General features: G+C 35.8%; 1 protein-coding gene across 1 annotated transcript; it reads right to left on the bottom strand.

The window, feature by feature from the left end:
• Nucleotides 1-8,481: 8,481 nt before the first annotated feature.
• On the bottom strand, nt 8,482-13,063 carry LOC120355011. The gene is made up of 2 exons (XM_039443243.1): nt 10,280-13,063; nt 8,482-9,154 (listed from the first exon to the last, which is right to left on the bottom strand). Exons 1-2 carry the CDS (start codon nt 10,616-10,618, stop codon nt 8,774-8,776), a joined length of 720 nt encoding a protein of 239 aa, XP_039299177.1. The 5' UTR covers nt 10,619-13,063; the 3' UTR covers nt 8,482-8,773.
• Between the last annotated feature and the right edge of the window lie 960 nt (nt 13,064-14,023).

The following is a 14,023-nucleotide window of genomic DNA, read 5'->3' as shown; positions in this document are numbered from 1 at the left end:
GTTTTTTGACTCTTTGAAACAACTTCTGAATTTCGTTGAACAGTTGAACAAAACTATTCATCAAAATTCAAATTGAACTTATTGATTTTCTTGGTAAGAAAGAACTAAAAGTTGATCTTTATTACCTTAGATTTCAGTAGGGAAAAATGTTTGTTTTATAATTGTATTATAATTTTGTAAACTACTATGACTAATTAAGATCAGTACCTTTTATTACAAGTTTTTTATTAATTTGAAAATGAATTGGATTACAAATCTGAGAATTTTCCAGTTCCAGTTAATAATTTATTTTAGAAGGAATGTTGCACTTACCTAGGTGTTAAAAATTCCCTTGAACACTCTTATCAGGTGAATTCATACCAAAATTTGAATTTATTTCAAAAAATTAAATTAATTATTTTAAAATTTGTGATAATATGATTTAGCATCTAAAGTTACCAGCTGTAATGAACACGTCACCCTGTGATAAATTGTGTACTGGTATTAAAACGGTAGTTTGGAGTTGAAGTGTAATTGATTGGTACCAGCTGTAGGTAATGGTACCTTAGAAGACCTATACAGATAATTATCACTCCCCTATCATTGGGAAACTGGAAAATGTTGAAAAAAAAAAATTATTTACCTGCAAAAGAGAGTTGTTCATAATCCACCTCATGGAAGAGATTTGTTTATATTGCATTTATTAATTACTGAAGAATGACAGAATAATTTACTTTTTTAATTTAGCTTATTTTATATTCATCCTAAGATGGAAGATGGAAAGAATATGGAATTCTGTGTGATTCATCGTACATCGCATATTTCCTGGACCATCTATTGACAGTCAACAACTATGAAAACATTGAATTAATCGTTGAAACACTGATTTAACCTATTTTTTTTAATTCAACACTACTGATAGATATTACTACCAATTGATTGAGAAGAATATGTTTTCGGAATAATGAATGCTGCATGACTAGGCACATAGGAAGTCCGTTTTGAGATGAAAATTAAAATATTGACTGTCAGATAAATTTCATGATTCACCAAATAAAGTCAAGTGTGACATGGGATACATTAACTTTTTGGCGGTACGAAGTTCGCCAAGTAAGCTAGTTGTAAATGAAGCTTTATTATTAATAGTCAACGCTGAAAAAAGACAGGCTCAATTACCAGGAATACTATAAACTCTATGAGGGACCAGTTAGCCATTATTTTGAGTACCTACCTAGTTTAATAATTTCCATTATGGACACTGGATACATTATGGACAATCAATACGTATGAAATTGATTAGCTACAGAATAAAAAACTTTTGATTGCAGTGACCCCGACTACTACAATATGAATAACCATTTGGATCAAATATAAGGAATTACTCACTTATCTCATCAACTTGTACTATTTATTCACAAAATATTAACAAAAAATATAAATAAGTTATATTGAATGAACTTACGGCTAGTACCATACTCAAGTTTGTCTTTTTCAGGCCGTGCTACAAATAAATGTAGGTATATGTTTGACATTTTGTTTTTGTAATCTTGTTGTCTATTAAGAAAGTTTTCAATGTGATTTTTTAAGGCAATAAAATTTGAATTTGAAAAAATAATTATCAACAAACTCCTAACCAAATCTCTGTGCTCTGTTCTAATCGGAATGTATGAAATACTATATAGGCTACAGCTGATAGAAGGCGCAGCTCGAACTGGCCAAGCATACAACAATGGAACAAACACGTGGCAAGCTCGCGCTCTCGATAAACGCAGAATTAATTCGATCAGCTGATTGATAAGACTATTTTAAGCTTTCCAATAATTATAACATATGTTAGAATATCATTTGTCAATTATCTCAGTTCCATATGGCGTTCACCTTACCATGTTCATAAATGACATTCATTTGACTATTCATCTACTCCAAAACAATAACTGAGTTGTGTTTGCGTAGTTAAGTCTATAGCTCAATTTTAAATTCTACCCTATATTAGTCGAGGGTTTAAAATCACGGTGTTTCAAGTTCAGGACTTGACGATTTTTGATAAATCCTTGACTTGGAAAGAGGCGAGAATTTTATTCAAGTCCTGGAATTATAAGTCCTTCACTCAGAAAGCGAAATTATTAACTCCTGAGTCTAATGTGATCTCTAAACTCCAGGGTATATTCAAGTCCTCGACTCGTTAACGCCCTGACTCGGAAAGCCAATTTTCTGACTTCAGAGTTTAAAGTCTAGAGCTTAGCTAAATCCCGAGCTCGGGAACCTAAAAATACGTTTTTAAATCAATTATATGACTTGTCTACTCAATTATTTTGTTAGAATGAAGAAAATACATGGCGGCTGAAGAATGTTTGTTTACATCGGTACAGTCACTGTCAAAAGTAGAAATAATATATTTCAGGCAAACTGACAACATTGCAAAACTAGGAAGAAATAGTGCTATCTGCTTTTTCAAATGATATAAAAGAATAGCAACACTATTGTCAATCAAATACTGCCATTATAACGTGGACCTCACTATAGAGTGCAGCACAGTAGATTAAGTACCGTATGTGTGTGTGTGTGTCTGTGAACACGAAAACTCCATTCCTAATTAACCGATTGACTTGAAATTTCAAACTTAAGGTCCTTATACCATGAGGATCCGACAATTAGAAATTCAATTCAAAATGGCGGAAAAAATGGCGGATAATGGCTAAAAAACCATGTTTTTCACGGTTTTATCGAAAACGGCTCTAACGATTTTCTTCAAATTTATACCCTAGATAGCTATTTATAAGCCCTATCAACTGACATGAGTCTCATTTCTGGGAAAATTGCAGGAGCTCCGTAGTAGATACAAACTGGGAGAACTGACAGACTTTTTTGCTCGAAATCCCCTCCCCCTCTCACCCCTTGTCCATCCCGCCTCCCCTTCCCCCTGCCATGTTCTAAAAATAGATTTCCCCTCCCCCCTGCCCAGTGGAGGTGAGGGGGATGAAAAGAGAGAGATATATTGGTCTCTCTCTCTCCCCTTCCCCTTGCCCAGTGGTGATGAAGGGGATGAAAAGATATATCTCTCTCTCTCTCTCCCCTTCCCCCTGCCCAGTGTTGATGAGGGGGATGAAAAGAGATATCTCTCTCTCTCTCTCTCCCCTTCCTCTTGCCCAGTGGTGATGAGGGGGATGAAAAGAGATATCTCTCTCTCTCCCCTTCCCCCTGCCCAGTGGAGATGAGGGAGATGAAAAGAGATATCTCTCTCTCTCTCTCCCCTTCCCCTTGCCCAGTGGAGATGAGGGGGATGAAAAGAGATATCTCTCTCTCTCTCTCCCCTTCCCCTTGCCCGAGGGAAAAAATAATTTCCCTTTGAGAGGGAAAAATTCCCTTACAGACAGATTGAAGTGAATCCTTCACTCTACATCTATACTGACAGATTAAAGTGAATCCTTTTCTCTAATGCTATACTGACAGATTGAAGTGAATCCTTCACTCTAATGCTATACTAGTGAATCCAGAGAGAGAGGTCAATGATCTAAGTTCTTTTACATTTTTTATCTGCAATATCGTACAAGCATTTCCAAAGTTCATCGGAATTTTTAACAACAGATAATGTCGAATCATTTGTACAATCATAATGTAGATGTCCGCTGTCTAGTATATCGAGCAGTTCGAATATTTCAGATAAAATTGGAAAGTGTACATTTTCTGTTTTTGTTAACGGTAAATCAACATCTTGACATCCTGTTGAAAATTTAATATTCTTAGCAATTGAATCAAATTTGTTAAATGAAATTCCCATCAAGAGATGAGTTAATTTTTTGAATTTTGAAAAACCATAACACTGCATGTTAACGGCTTCCCACATGTTTGTGTCTCTGAAATTGATGAGATGCACGTGTTGTAGGGGCTCGTGCCTCGATAAAAAGATCGCACCACACACGTTGTTGTCAGCTCTAGCTCTAAGCAGCTACTAAACTAAAAGTGAGTAGGATATTGGAATGAAAAATCATTTGAAGGCAGAAAACGTTCATTTACACATTTCACCAGCACAACTATTCATAATTTCATCTTCAATTTTAATTAGCTTATCTATACACAAATTATGAGGATGATAATAACATAGATAGTCTCTTATGTCATTTAAATTAACCGTGCTTAGAAAAATGTCTTTCAATTGTTTCGCCAAACTATAATTTTCACGAGTTGATTTCCTAATTGCACTTTCACACTCATCATACCAATCAATACAGTTTTTTAACCTCACTTCCAACTCGTTGTCAGCAGCCAACCACTTTCTCAGATCCATGATAAGCGAATGAACAAAACTAAGTGTATGCAGGAACTATTATAGAGTAATTAAGTGGTCTTTCTTCATTAATTGTTGACAGACAACATGTATGTGCTTTATGCAGTCTCAATGCATGCATGCAATAAACACACTGAATCTCTTTTCCGTTGTGGAAGAATCCATAATGAGCAAAGTTTCTTTTCTGTGAATTTGTGTACATCGCGGCCATTTTCATACTTTGCATTCGATTGTTTTCTCACAAGAAATTATTTGTTTGATACATATTTTTAAACAACAAAGAATTATAATGTTGGGCAGAGAACAAAGCACACCGAGCATCTGGTCTATTTTTATGAATGTTACAAACAGCATAACACCATGAACTAGTGAAAAAGCTGAAATCGGGTTTTGGAAAATCCTCAGGTATACATTGAACGTTAGTATGTAATCTTCTTAAAAACTTTGCTTTCTCAGTTCCTTTTGTGAAAATTTTCTCATAACCTACAAGGTAATCACGTATTAATGAGTCACTGTATTCTAAATCTCCATCTTCCCATTTTATTTTATGATAGTGACGTTCTAACCATGTTACATCGTTATACAATTTTGCACTCAATTCTGTCTTTGCAAATGGTGATTTGAAATGGAATACAATATAATTATTAAACTGATCAATTATGGCAAGTTCTTTCACAATAATTTGATTACAATCTTGTTTAAACCAGTGAAGATCAACTGTAGCAATTTTCACACTCGCTTGCTTGTCCACTTCTTTCTCTTTGGCGGGCTCGTTGAATCCTTCATCTTTCCCCTCCTCTTCTCGTTTCTCCTCCTCCTCCACCTGCAGTGGCTTCGGTGTACTGCACCTTGCTTCATAATAGAAACTATCAGAATCAAGATCGCACTGAATACCAATAGAGCGAGTTTGCGGCTTGTCCAAAATATCAGAACACAAAGAATAGGACATTTTAGATGTTACCTGTTCGAAGGTGAAACTGATAATGAACCAAATTTGTCAGAGTGCACACCTTATATAGCCGGTGCGCTCTATGAATAAAATTACTGAACTTCTTTCACCATGCTCGTCAGAGGTGTGTACTCCATCACACGATTGCTAATTAAAACGCAATAGGCAGAAGTATTTGCAGGTACCGCACTATTAAATTCCATTTCAATATGAACATCTGTCGATGATTTCAAATGACTTGCTTGGTGTGAACAATCTACAACAATCAGCGGTGTTGTTCACAAAACGTTTTAAAGTCAATTTCTGTTCTGAGTTCGCTATTGATTGAATGATTATAATACGAGGGTGCAAAATCCAGGAACATGCGGTATAATACCTCCTTTTTAGCAGATTTTCATATGGATAATACTCGCTGTTCAAATATACTTTAACATTGTAAATACCGCAGCTATCGAAATTAGATATTGATTTTTTAATTTTATTCTTACGATCATTTTGAAATGCAATTATAACGTATTTTGGACTATCAAAACTCGATGTGGTGCGAACTGCCCAAGAATGGTTAAGTGAATTTTGCAAATTTGGTAATTCACAAATTTCCCAATGTCGGAAACCTAATTTCAGTGGAGTGTCAGCATCGAGCAGTCTTAAAAATTTCAGTCTTACATGATCTTCTAAAGTTATGTAGGGCATTCTCCATTGCAGTTTTGTAATTTTCACACTAACGTTTGTTCCACTTGCCGACTCAACATAAGTTAGATCTGTCGGCGACCTCAATAAGATGAGTTCCTGTTTCAAATTTAAAATTATTCTTTGAAAATCTTCAAAAAACGGGAGGATTAATTTCAGCGGTACACAGAAAGTGAATTTATTATCCGTTAGCTCATATCCTGCTATATCCTCCATATATCATTATAAAACTGAAGGTCTGTCTCCACGTCCAGGATTTCACTAATTGCTGCCGCTCCCCCTCCTAACATTCCGCCAATCAACTATAAAACCCAACTTTCCTAATATTCTCGCGCTTTAAGGCGACAAAGCATGTTTGTTTTTAGGTGTTGACACTCTCATGTTCGTCTCTCTAATGACATCATGTGTACACGTCTTATTTGAACGTGGATTGAAAACAAGTTAACCCATTACTTTTGTTTTTCACGTATGTGTAACCTAATTGTAATTGTATCTCCACGGAAATCAATAAACAATCCGTACTGGTCTGTTACCTTTACATTAATAGTTTGAATTCGATGCGTATTCAAAGGTACATAAATAATTGGTGATGGTACTTCGTTTATTAAATAGCCGCTGGGAACCTTTGGTAAAAATTCATAGATTATATGTTTTTGTTTTCCGTCAGAGTAACTACCACATGCTAAATTACACTCGAGTACAATACTACCAATGCTTGTTATGTTAACCATATGCTGAGAATAATGCCATTTATTCGGCTGCAAAACAACATTATTAAAACCAAGTATCTTTCCAATCGAATCAGTACGTGTTAAATCAATGGCTTTATCAGAATGAATTTCAATATTCATAGTATTTACGTTTGGGTGTGTAATAAGTTTATTCTTCTTCTCATCAATATTCAATTTATTCTTTGAAGATTTTATAATATCCTCAACTTCATATGCACCCGTATCCAGCTCAATTAATCTATCGCCATATTTGAAGCTGGAATTTGTTCCTTTGTTAATGTTGGCAATACTATTGTAACTACAAAAATTAATCAATCCAATTTCCCATTCACAATTTTTATCCAATTCTATAATTTCTTGTAAATGTTCATAGAGGTTACTTGTGTTAGATCTCAATGTAATAACAACCATCTTGTAATGTGTGTGCGTTCAGCACAAACACTTAATTACAACTGATTTGCAAGAAACAATAATGTAAGATGACCGCAAAAATCGCTATTTAATGGTTGCATGTGCTCTACATTATAAAATATATTTACTCCAATTTCTTTTTTCCAATACTGTATTTGTCCAATTCGTATGGCGGTTGTAAATTTCCAATTGGAACAAAATACCAAACATTGGAACCGACTTTTTTATATGCAACCCAATGTGTACCATCCTCGCTTTCCCTTGCTAAATTCACAATCGCATTCTCGTTTTTTAGAATTTTTTTGGGTAATGCATCTAGCATATATATACCTCTTAGCTGAATCTGTAATAATTTCGACCAATCAATCAAATCATAATTACTCAATTCTCCTTCAATATTCATGTCTTCTTCTTCTTCTTCTTCCTACTCTTCTTTGTTGTTCTACGTTTCTTAACTTGAGGGAATAAACTCACTCCATATGATGATGGGGGTGGTGCTGGAGGGGGTAAAACTCTCCCCCCACAAATACTAGGAAAAGGCTTCAAAAAATACCCTTTTCCTGCAATATGCTTTTTCAACTGAGCTATAGCTTTGCGTCTAATATCATTACTATAACTTCTCCTCTCATTCTTCTTCTTCTTCTTTCTCAAAGACCCACCAAACGCTGCTTTAGCTTTCATGACGTTTGTAACAAGATAGCTAAGTGCTTTCTCGGCAGGAGGTGTTTGAGGATTTTTGAAAATGTCCCATGCAGCATTTGCTAGAGCTCTGTCAGCTACCGCTCGAGTTTTATTATCGCTATTTTGCATATACGCTATATCATGTACCTTACAAGCTCTATCTAATTAATTTATACTTTGATCACCCCTCTTTAACCTTTCATTAACCTTTGTTCCTGGCCCACACCACTCGTATCTCGGAATATGAATTTCCTGCTGCAGGTTATCAATTACCTTATTTAAAATAGTTGATGTCACATTACCTGCCAAACCTGACACACCTTTAAAAACTTTTGCCGCTGAAGTCAAGATTCCTTTACCTCGTTTCCTCGAACTCTGCTTTCTCCTACATACCATTTTCTTACCTTTCAACTCAATGGTTGAACATTAACTAAGGTTAATTAATCATTACACCAACTTAATCAAAAGAAAATTGAATTGGTTTAATTTTCAATTGAGTTGGAAATGAATTCACACCATGTATCAGATTGCTATGATACATTGCTTGAATGATAAGAATATTATTTCAAATAGCAAATAATCTGAAAAGGTGAATGCAATTTGAAAAGGGGGAGGTGCTGCGCGCCCACCCACATCTGCAGGAACATGTGCCAAAACAGATGTGGGAGGGAGCGAAGCCGCTTGACTGTACGGCTGTGTGTGTGTGTGTGTGTGTGGTGTGTGTGTGTGTGTGTGTGTGTGTGTGTGTGTGTGTGTGTGTGTGTGAGTCTGTGTCTGTGTAGCAGTAAAGACTACTGAGCATGCTCGCAACAAACTATAAAAGGTGCGCTCACCTTATTTAAATATCATTCACAACAGAGTGTAAGCAGGTGAACCATTTCTTCTGTGTGTTTCTACTATTCATTGTGAACTTATCAACAACAGGTAAGAATTGAAAACAATTTTTATAAAAACAATATTACAATTTATTCACTACTTTTACACATACATTCATCTATACAATTCGTAACACATAGGTTGACGAATTGTATACAGATATAAAAATTGTTATTGCTTAACAATTTTTATATCCGACCAATTTGGCGACTTATGTGTTACCAGCAACACATAATTTTTACATTTAATGTTAAAATGCTGAATTTTTCCTGTGTCAATGCAGGAAGCGAATCTTTGAGGTAAATACACCTCACTCGTAGATTTGCTTCCTACTACATTGGTAATTTTTAAAATTATGAGACGCCCATGGATGTTCGTCTGTTCCCTCGCACCAACTATGGGGTAGGGAGTGTGCTCCTTTAACTCCCTCAGCGGGATCCATGGTTTTGGCTGAGGATTGTTTATGAGTTGGACAAAGTCCAACTCTCCCGCGCCCTCCACCTCCTTTATTAGTGGGGCAAGTGAGGAGTCATGCTCCATTCCAGCTCGTTTCTGTTGAAAAATATTTGATTAGTGTCTTATTTGTTTCAGATCATACTAGAGATTGATAGATTATTGATCGATTATTGTCTCAACTTGCCATCATTGAATTGGCATTCTCTGCATAAAGTGAGTAATATCAGTTATTGAAATAATATTGCTAACATTGTTGCATGATCGGTTACTTTAAACAATAATATCTCATAATTCAATTTCTAAGCATTTCAAATAATATTTCCTTAGCATTCTAATCATTTCAAATAATATTTCCTTAGCATCAATTTCTAATCAGTTCAAGGAAACTAACATTTATGCATGATCGATTACTTTAAACAATAATATCTCATAATTCAATTTCTATTCGGTTCAAATAATAATTCCTCAGCATCAATTTCTAATCATTTCAAATAATATTTCCTTAGCATTCTAATCAGTTCAAGGAAACTAACATTCATGCATGATCAATTACTTTAAACAATAATATCTCATAATTCAATTTCTATTCGGTTCAAATAATATTTCCTTAGCATCAATTTCTAATCAGTTCAAGGAAACTAACATTTATGCATGATCAATTGCTTTAAACAATAATATCTCATAATTCAATTTCTATTTGGTTCAAATAATATTTCCTAAGCATCAATTTCTATTCGGTTCAAATAATATTTCCCTAGCATCAATTTCTAATCAGTTCAAGGAAACTAACATTTATGCATGATTGATTGCTTTAAACAATAATATCTCATAATTCAAATAATATTTCCTTGCATTCTAATCAGTTCAAATAATATTTCCTTAGCATTCTAATCAGTTCAAGGAAACTAACATTGTTGCATGATCGGTTACTTTAAACAATAATATCTCATAATTCAAATAATATTTCCTTGCATTCTAATCAGTTCAAATAATATTTCCTTAGCATTCTAATCAGTTCAAGGAAACTAACATTGTTGCATGATCGGTTACTTTAAACAATAATATCTCATAATTCAAATAATATTTCCTTGCATTCTAATCAGTTCAAATAATATTCGTATCAAATAATCAAAGACTTGTATGTGTACAGATTTTTTTAACAATCAATCACGGGAAAAAAATCTGTGCATACACAAGTTAATAATATTTGTTGGAACTAACCTTTGTTTGTGAGCAGATTGACTGCTCCTCCTCCTCCTCCTCATCCCCGCTAACTTCAGCCTCCTCAAACAGCAGCCTCCTCTTCGCCTGCTTCTGCTTGTTGCTCACTGTTGTTAGCACCACACGCCGCAGAGCCCAGGTGGTAGGTGGAGCCAGGCGATGAATAGGGCTGTCTGGGATGATAATCTCCCCGCCTGGTGATGCTGGATCCAGCGGGGCGGGTGCAGCAGCAGCAGCAGCAGCAGCAGCAGCAGCGGACGTCTCGGCAGCTTTGCGCTGCCAATAGTTGAGCATGCGCTTCGGCGGGCTATCCGGGAGGATGTATGATGGAGAACTCATGCTTACTCAAAGTAGGGTCAGATGTAAATGATAATTTTCCTCTCATCACTTCTGTTTATATAGCATACGTTTCTCTCTCTGTTCCAGGCTCATGCGAGCGAGAGCGTGCTACAAGTCGAAAAAAAAATTCCCCTCTACAGCACGTGCTCCCACATGTAAGTATTCTCTCTCCTATTACAAAAAACTGACACTCAATCATTTTTCAAATAGCATCCATCTGTCAGTAGACGAAAAAAAAAATCTCGTCTAGAACTCAGCATGGGACGGTGAAAACACCTGCTAGAAGTTGAAAAAAATCTCCCCCATGTCAACTCACTCAAACATATTAGCATTCTCGATTGAGTTCAGTTCTTTCACAACATAGAGCTCACTCAAACATTTTTTGAATAGCATTCTCGATTGATTTCAGTTCATTTCATTGTTTTCACAGCATTTTCTCACTTCTCAACTTGAGTTCCACACCTCATAAACAGTTGAGGTCTCGTTGAGGCAACACACCTGAGAGGAAGCTACAGCTGAGAGGAATCATAGCCACCTACACAGTCGAGCACACAGCCATCACATGTAAGTACATTTTACTTTGATTTTATCCTGTGTGGAGGAGAGGAAAATTGTCCTCGGAGGACAATTTTTGTCCTCGGAGGACAGTTTTTGTCCTCAGAGGATAAAAAACCTTCATATACTGCATGCATGCGATTTTACCTCATCTTTACGATACGGTATATCCGGAACATCCAACCCCCGCTCTTCTTTCTCACACTCTTCATATAAACAAAACGGTAAATGCATTACTTTTTCAAATGGATTTTTGATAATATATTTGCAATAGACACATTGCAGATAGAATGGATTTTTATGTAAGAAATAACCATTTCTCGCAAAATACTCTGCTTTATTGGATAATGATTTACAAAAGTCACAATGTAGATGATGCTTTTCAAAATACTCTCCTTGAACAGATGAATCTTCTACACGATTAAAAGTTAAATATCTTTCTTCATATTCTCGTAGAATATTATTATCGAAATTCTCCTCTTCAATTGTTATATTATCTTTCCTTCTACAGTTCGGGCTGCAGCTTGCATGCTCTATTGCTGGTATGTCACTTTCTTCCCATTTTCCCAAACAAATTGAACAAAATACACATTGCACAATGTCTGGTGCAGATGAGAATATAAATCCCTCTTCCGCCATGTTTTCCGCGGAGAAGATTTCGACCATCTTTTATCAAAAGATAATAATCTTAATCTTTCATACAACATTATGTGATCTTGAGATATCATTCTCACACACACACACACAGCCTTCTTCTACCAATGCCAATTCACAACTGATTTAAAAACATGCATGAAACTCTATGTCATCCTGATCGTTATTCTTTTGTTTTTCAGAATCTAACATCATGCCGAGGGAACGCAGACTACACGGTGTCAATTCCGCAGCGGTGCGTCATCGCATAACCATCAACAATCCTGAGGAAATCAATATCGAAAACGTGCTCGAGAGATCGAAACGGCGTGTTTTCGATATAATTAGGGAGCACGCAGCACGCCATGACGCAAACGTGAAGTGGTTCATCATGCTGAATGTTTTGTTGTATAAATTAGTGGTGATGGATGATGAAGTTGGTGAGACTGTCTCATCTCTAATAAATCTTCATAGTTACTCCAACATAGCGCTAAACATGCTTGAGAACTATGAAGATTTTAACGATCATTTCATGTTGGCTGTGAGAAAAATCATGTCATCATTTGACAACTTTGTTCGACATGGCAGCGGTTGGGTTTTGAAGAAAATTGAGTCACTGGATGTGAACGTGATTAAATTTAATCCAATCTTAACATCCAGTTTCATTCAAACACCGCAATTTCTTAAAAACAAAAAATGTATTATAAATGTCAAAAATCTGTCTGACGAAAAATGCTTTTTATGGTCTGTGCTCACGTATTTCCATCAGAAACCAAGGAACTTGGACTTGAATGTAAAATATTTGAGCAAGTTTGCTCACACACTTAATACGCGAGGAGTTAATTTCCTGGTGATGACACGCGATATTAAGAAATTTGAAATGCTAAATCCGGATATTGCAATTCACGTCATCGCGTATGACAACAAAAAGTTTTTCCCCTACTGCACAAGCATTTTCTGCACTCGTAAGCACCAAATTAACCTTTAAATGCTAAAAGGTGATGCAGGAAAAACTCATTTCTGTTTAGTAAATACCGCGAACGGGAAAAACGGGCTATTGCGTCTTCTCTCCCACCTTTCAAAACACCATGGACAAGTACACATTTGTAATTTCTGTTTCCATAGATTTACATCGGTCAATTCTAAAAATTATGATGGTAAAGCAAATTTGATGAAACATGAACAGCTTTGTTCCAAGTTTCAATCACAGCAAGTTTCATATCCTAAACGCGGAGAGACAATTAAATTCAAGAAACTGAGTGCAACGTTGAAGAAAAAGTACACCATTTACGCAGATTTAGAAACTTATGTTGTTAATATCAGAGATGATGATGATGATGATGAATCCGATTGGGATGAAATCAACCATAGCTATACAAAGAAAACAGCACGACATATTCCCTGCGGTTATTGTTTTGTTGTTATCGATGTGAACAGGGAAATCGCCTACGGACCTGTACTCCATAGATCGAGTAGTTTAGATGAAAAAATCATGGAGAAATTTCTTCAGGAAATTACAGATCTCGGCAACATTTTGTATGAGGATATGAAATGAGAAATTCCAATGCAAGCTTTATCCGAAAGTCAAGAGCGCGAATTTCAAAATTCGGTAAACTGCAGGCTTTGTGCTGAACCATTTTTAGACACCGATATTAAATGTCGTCACCACGCGCAATTGTACCACATGTAATTTATCGGCTTGTACTCCGGAGTACATTTTGTGTTATTTTCACAATTTCTCCGGGTTTGATTCGCATTTTATTCTGAATGCGCTCGGTAAATGTAAAAAAGAAATTTCCTGCATCACAAATACGTCAGAGAGATTTTTGACACTTTCAGTAGGCAAAATTAAATTTTTAGATTCCTACAAGTTTATGTCCGAATCCTTGGAAGTATTGGTGCGTAATTTGGTGCAAAGTAGAGACATGGAAAATAAATTTGAACGTTTATTTTCAGTATTTCATGTCCCCCCACGCGAACACAGACAACTCTTGTTGAAAAAAGGAATATATCCTTACTCATACATGAGTTGTCCCGAAAAATTCGCGGAAACATCACTTCCTCCCATCGAATGTTTTCATAATGATTTAACTGATACACCTCTGTCTCACGAAGAATATGAGCATGCGCAAAGAGTGTTCTCAACATTCAAGCTGAAATCACTCAGTGAATATCACGATTTCTATTTATGTTTGGACGTGATGCTATTAGCGGAAG

This window comes from Nilaparvata lugens, chromosome X (assembly GCF_014356525.2).
Source record: "Nilaparvata lugens isolate BPH chromosome X, ASM1435652v1, whole genome shotgun sequence".
NCBI lineage: Eukaryota > Metazoa > Arthropoda > Insecta > Hemiptera > Delphacidae > Nilaparvata > Nilaparvata lugens.
The sequence above is the reverse complement of the archived record's forward strand: the minus strand, read 5'-3'. Positions and strand labels throughout refer to the sequence as shown.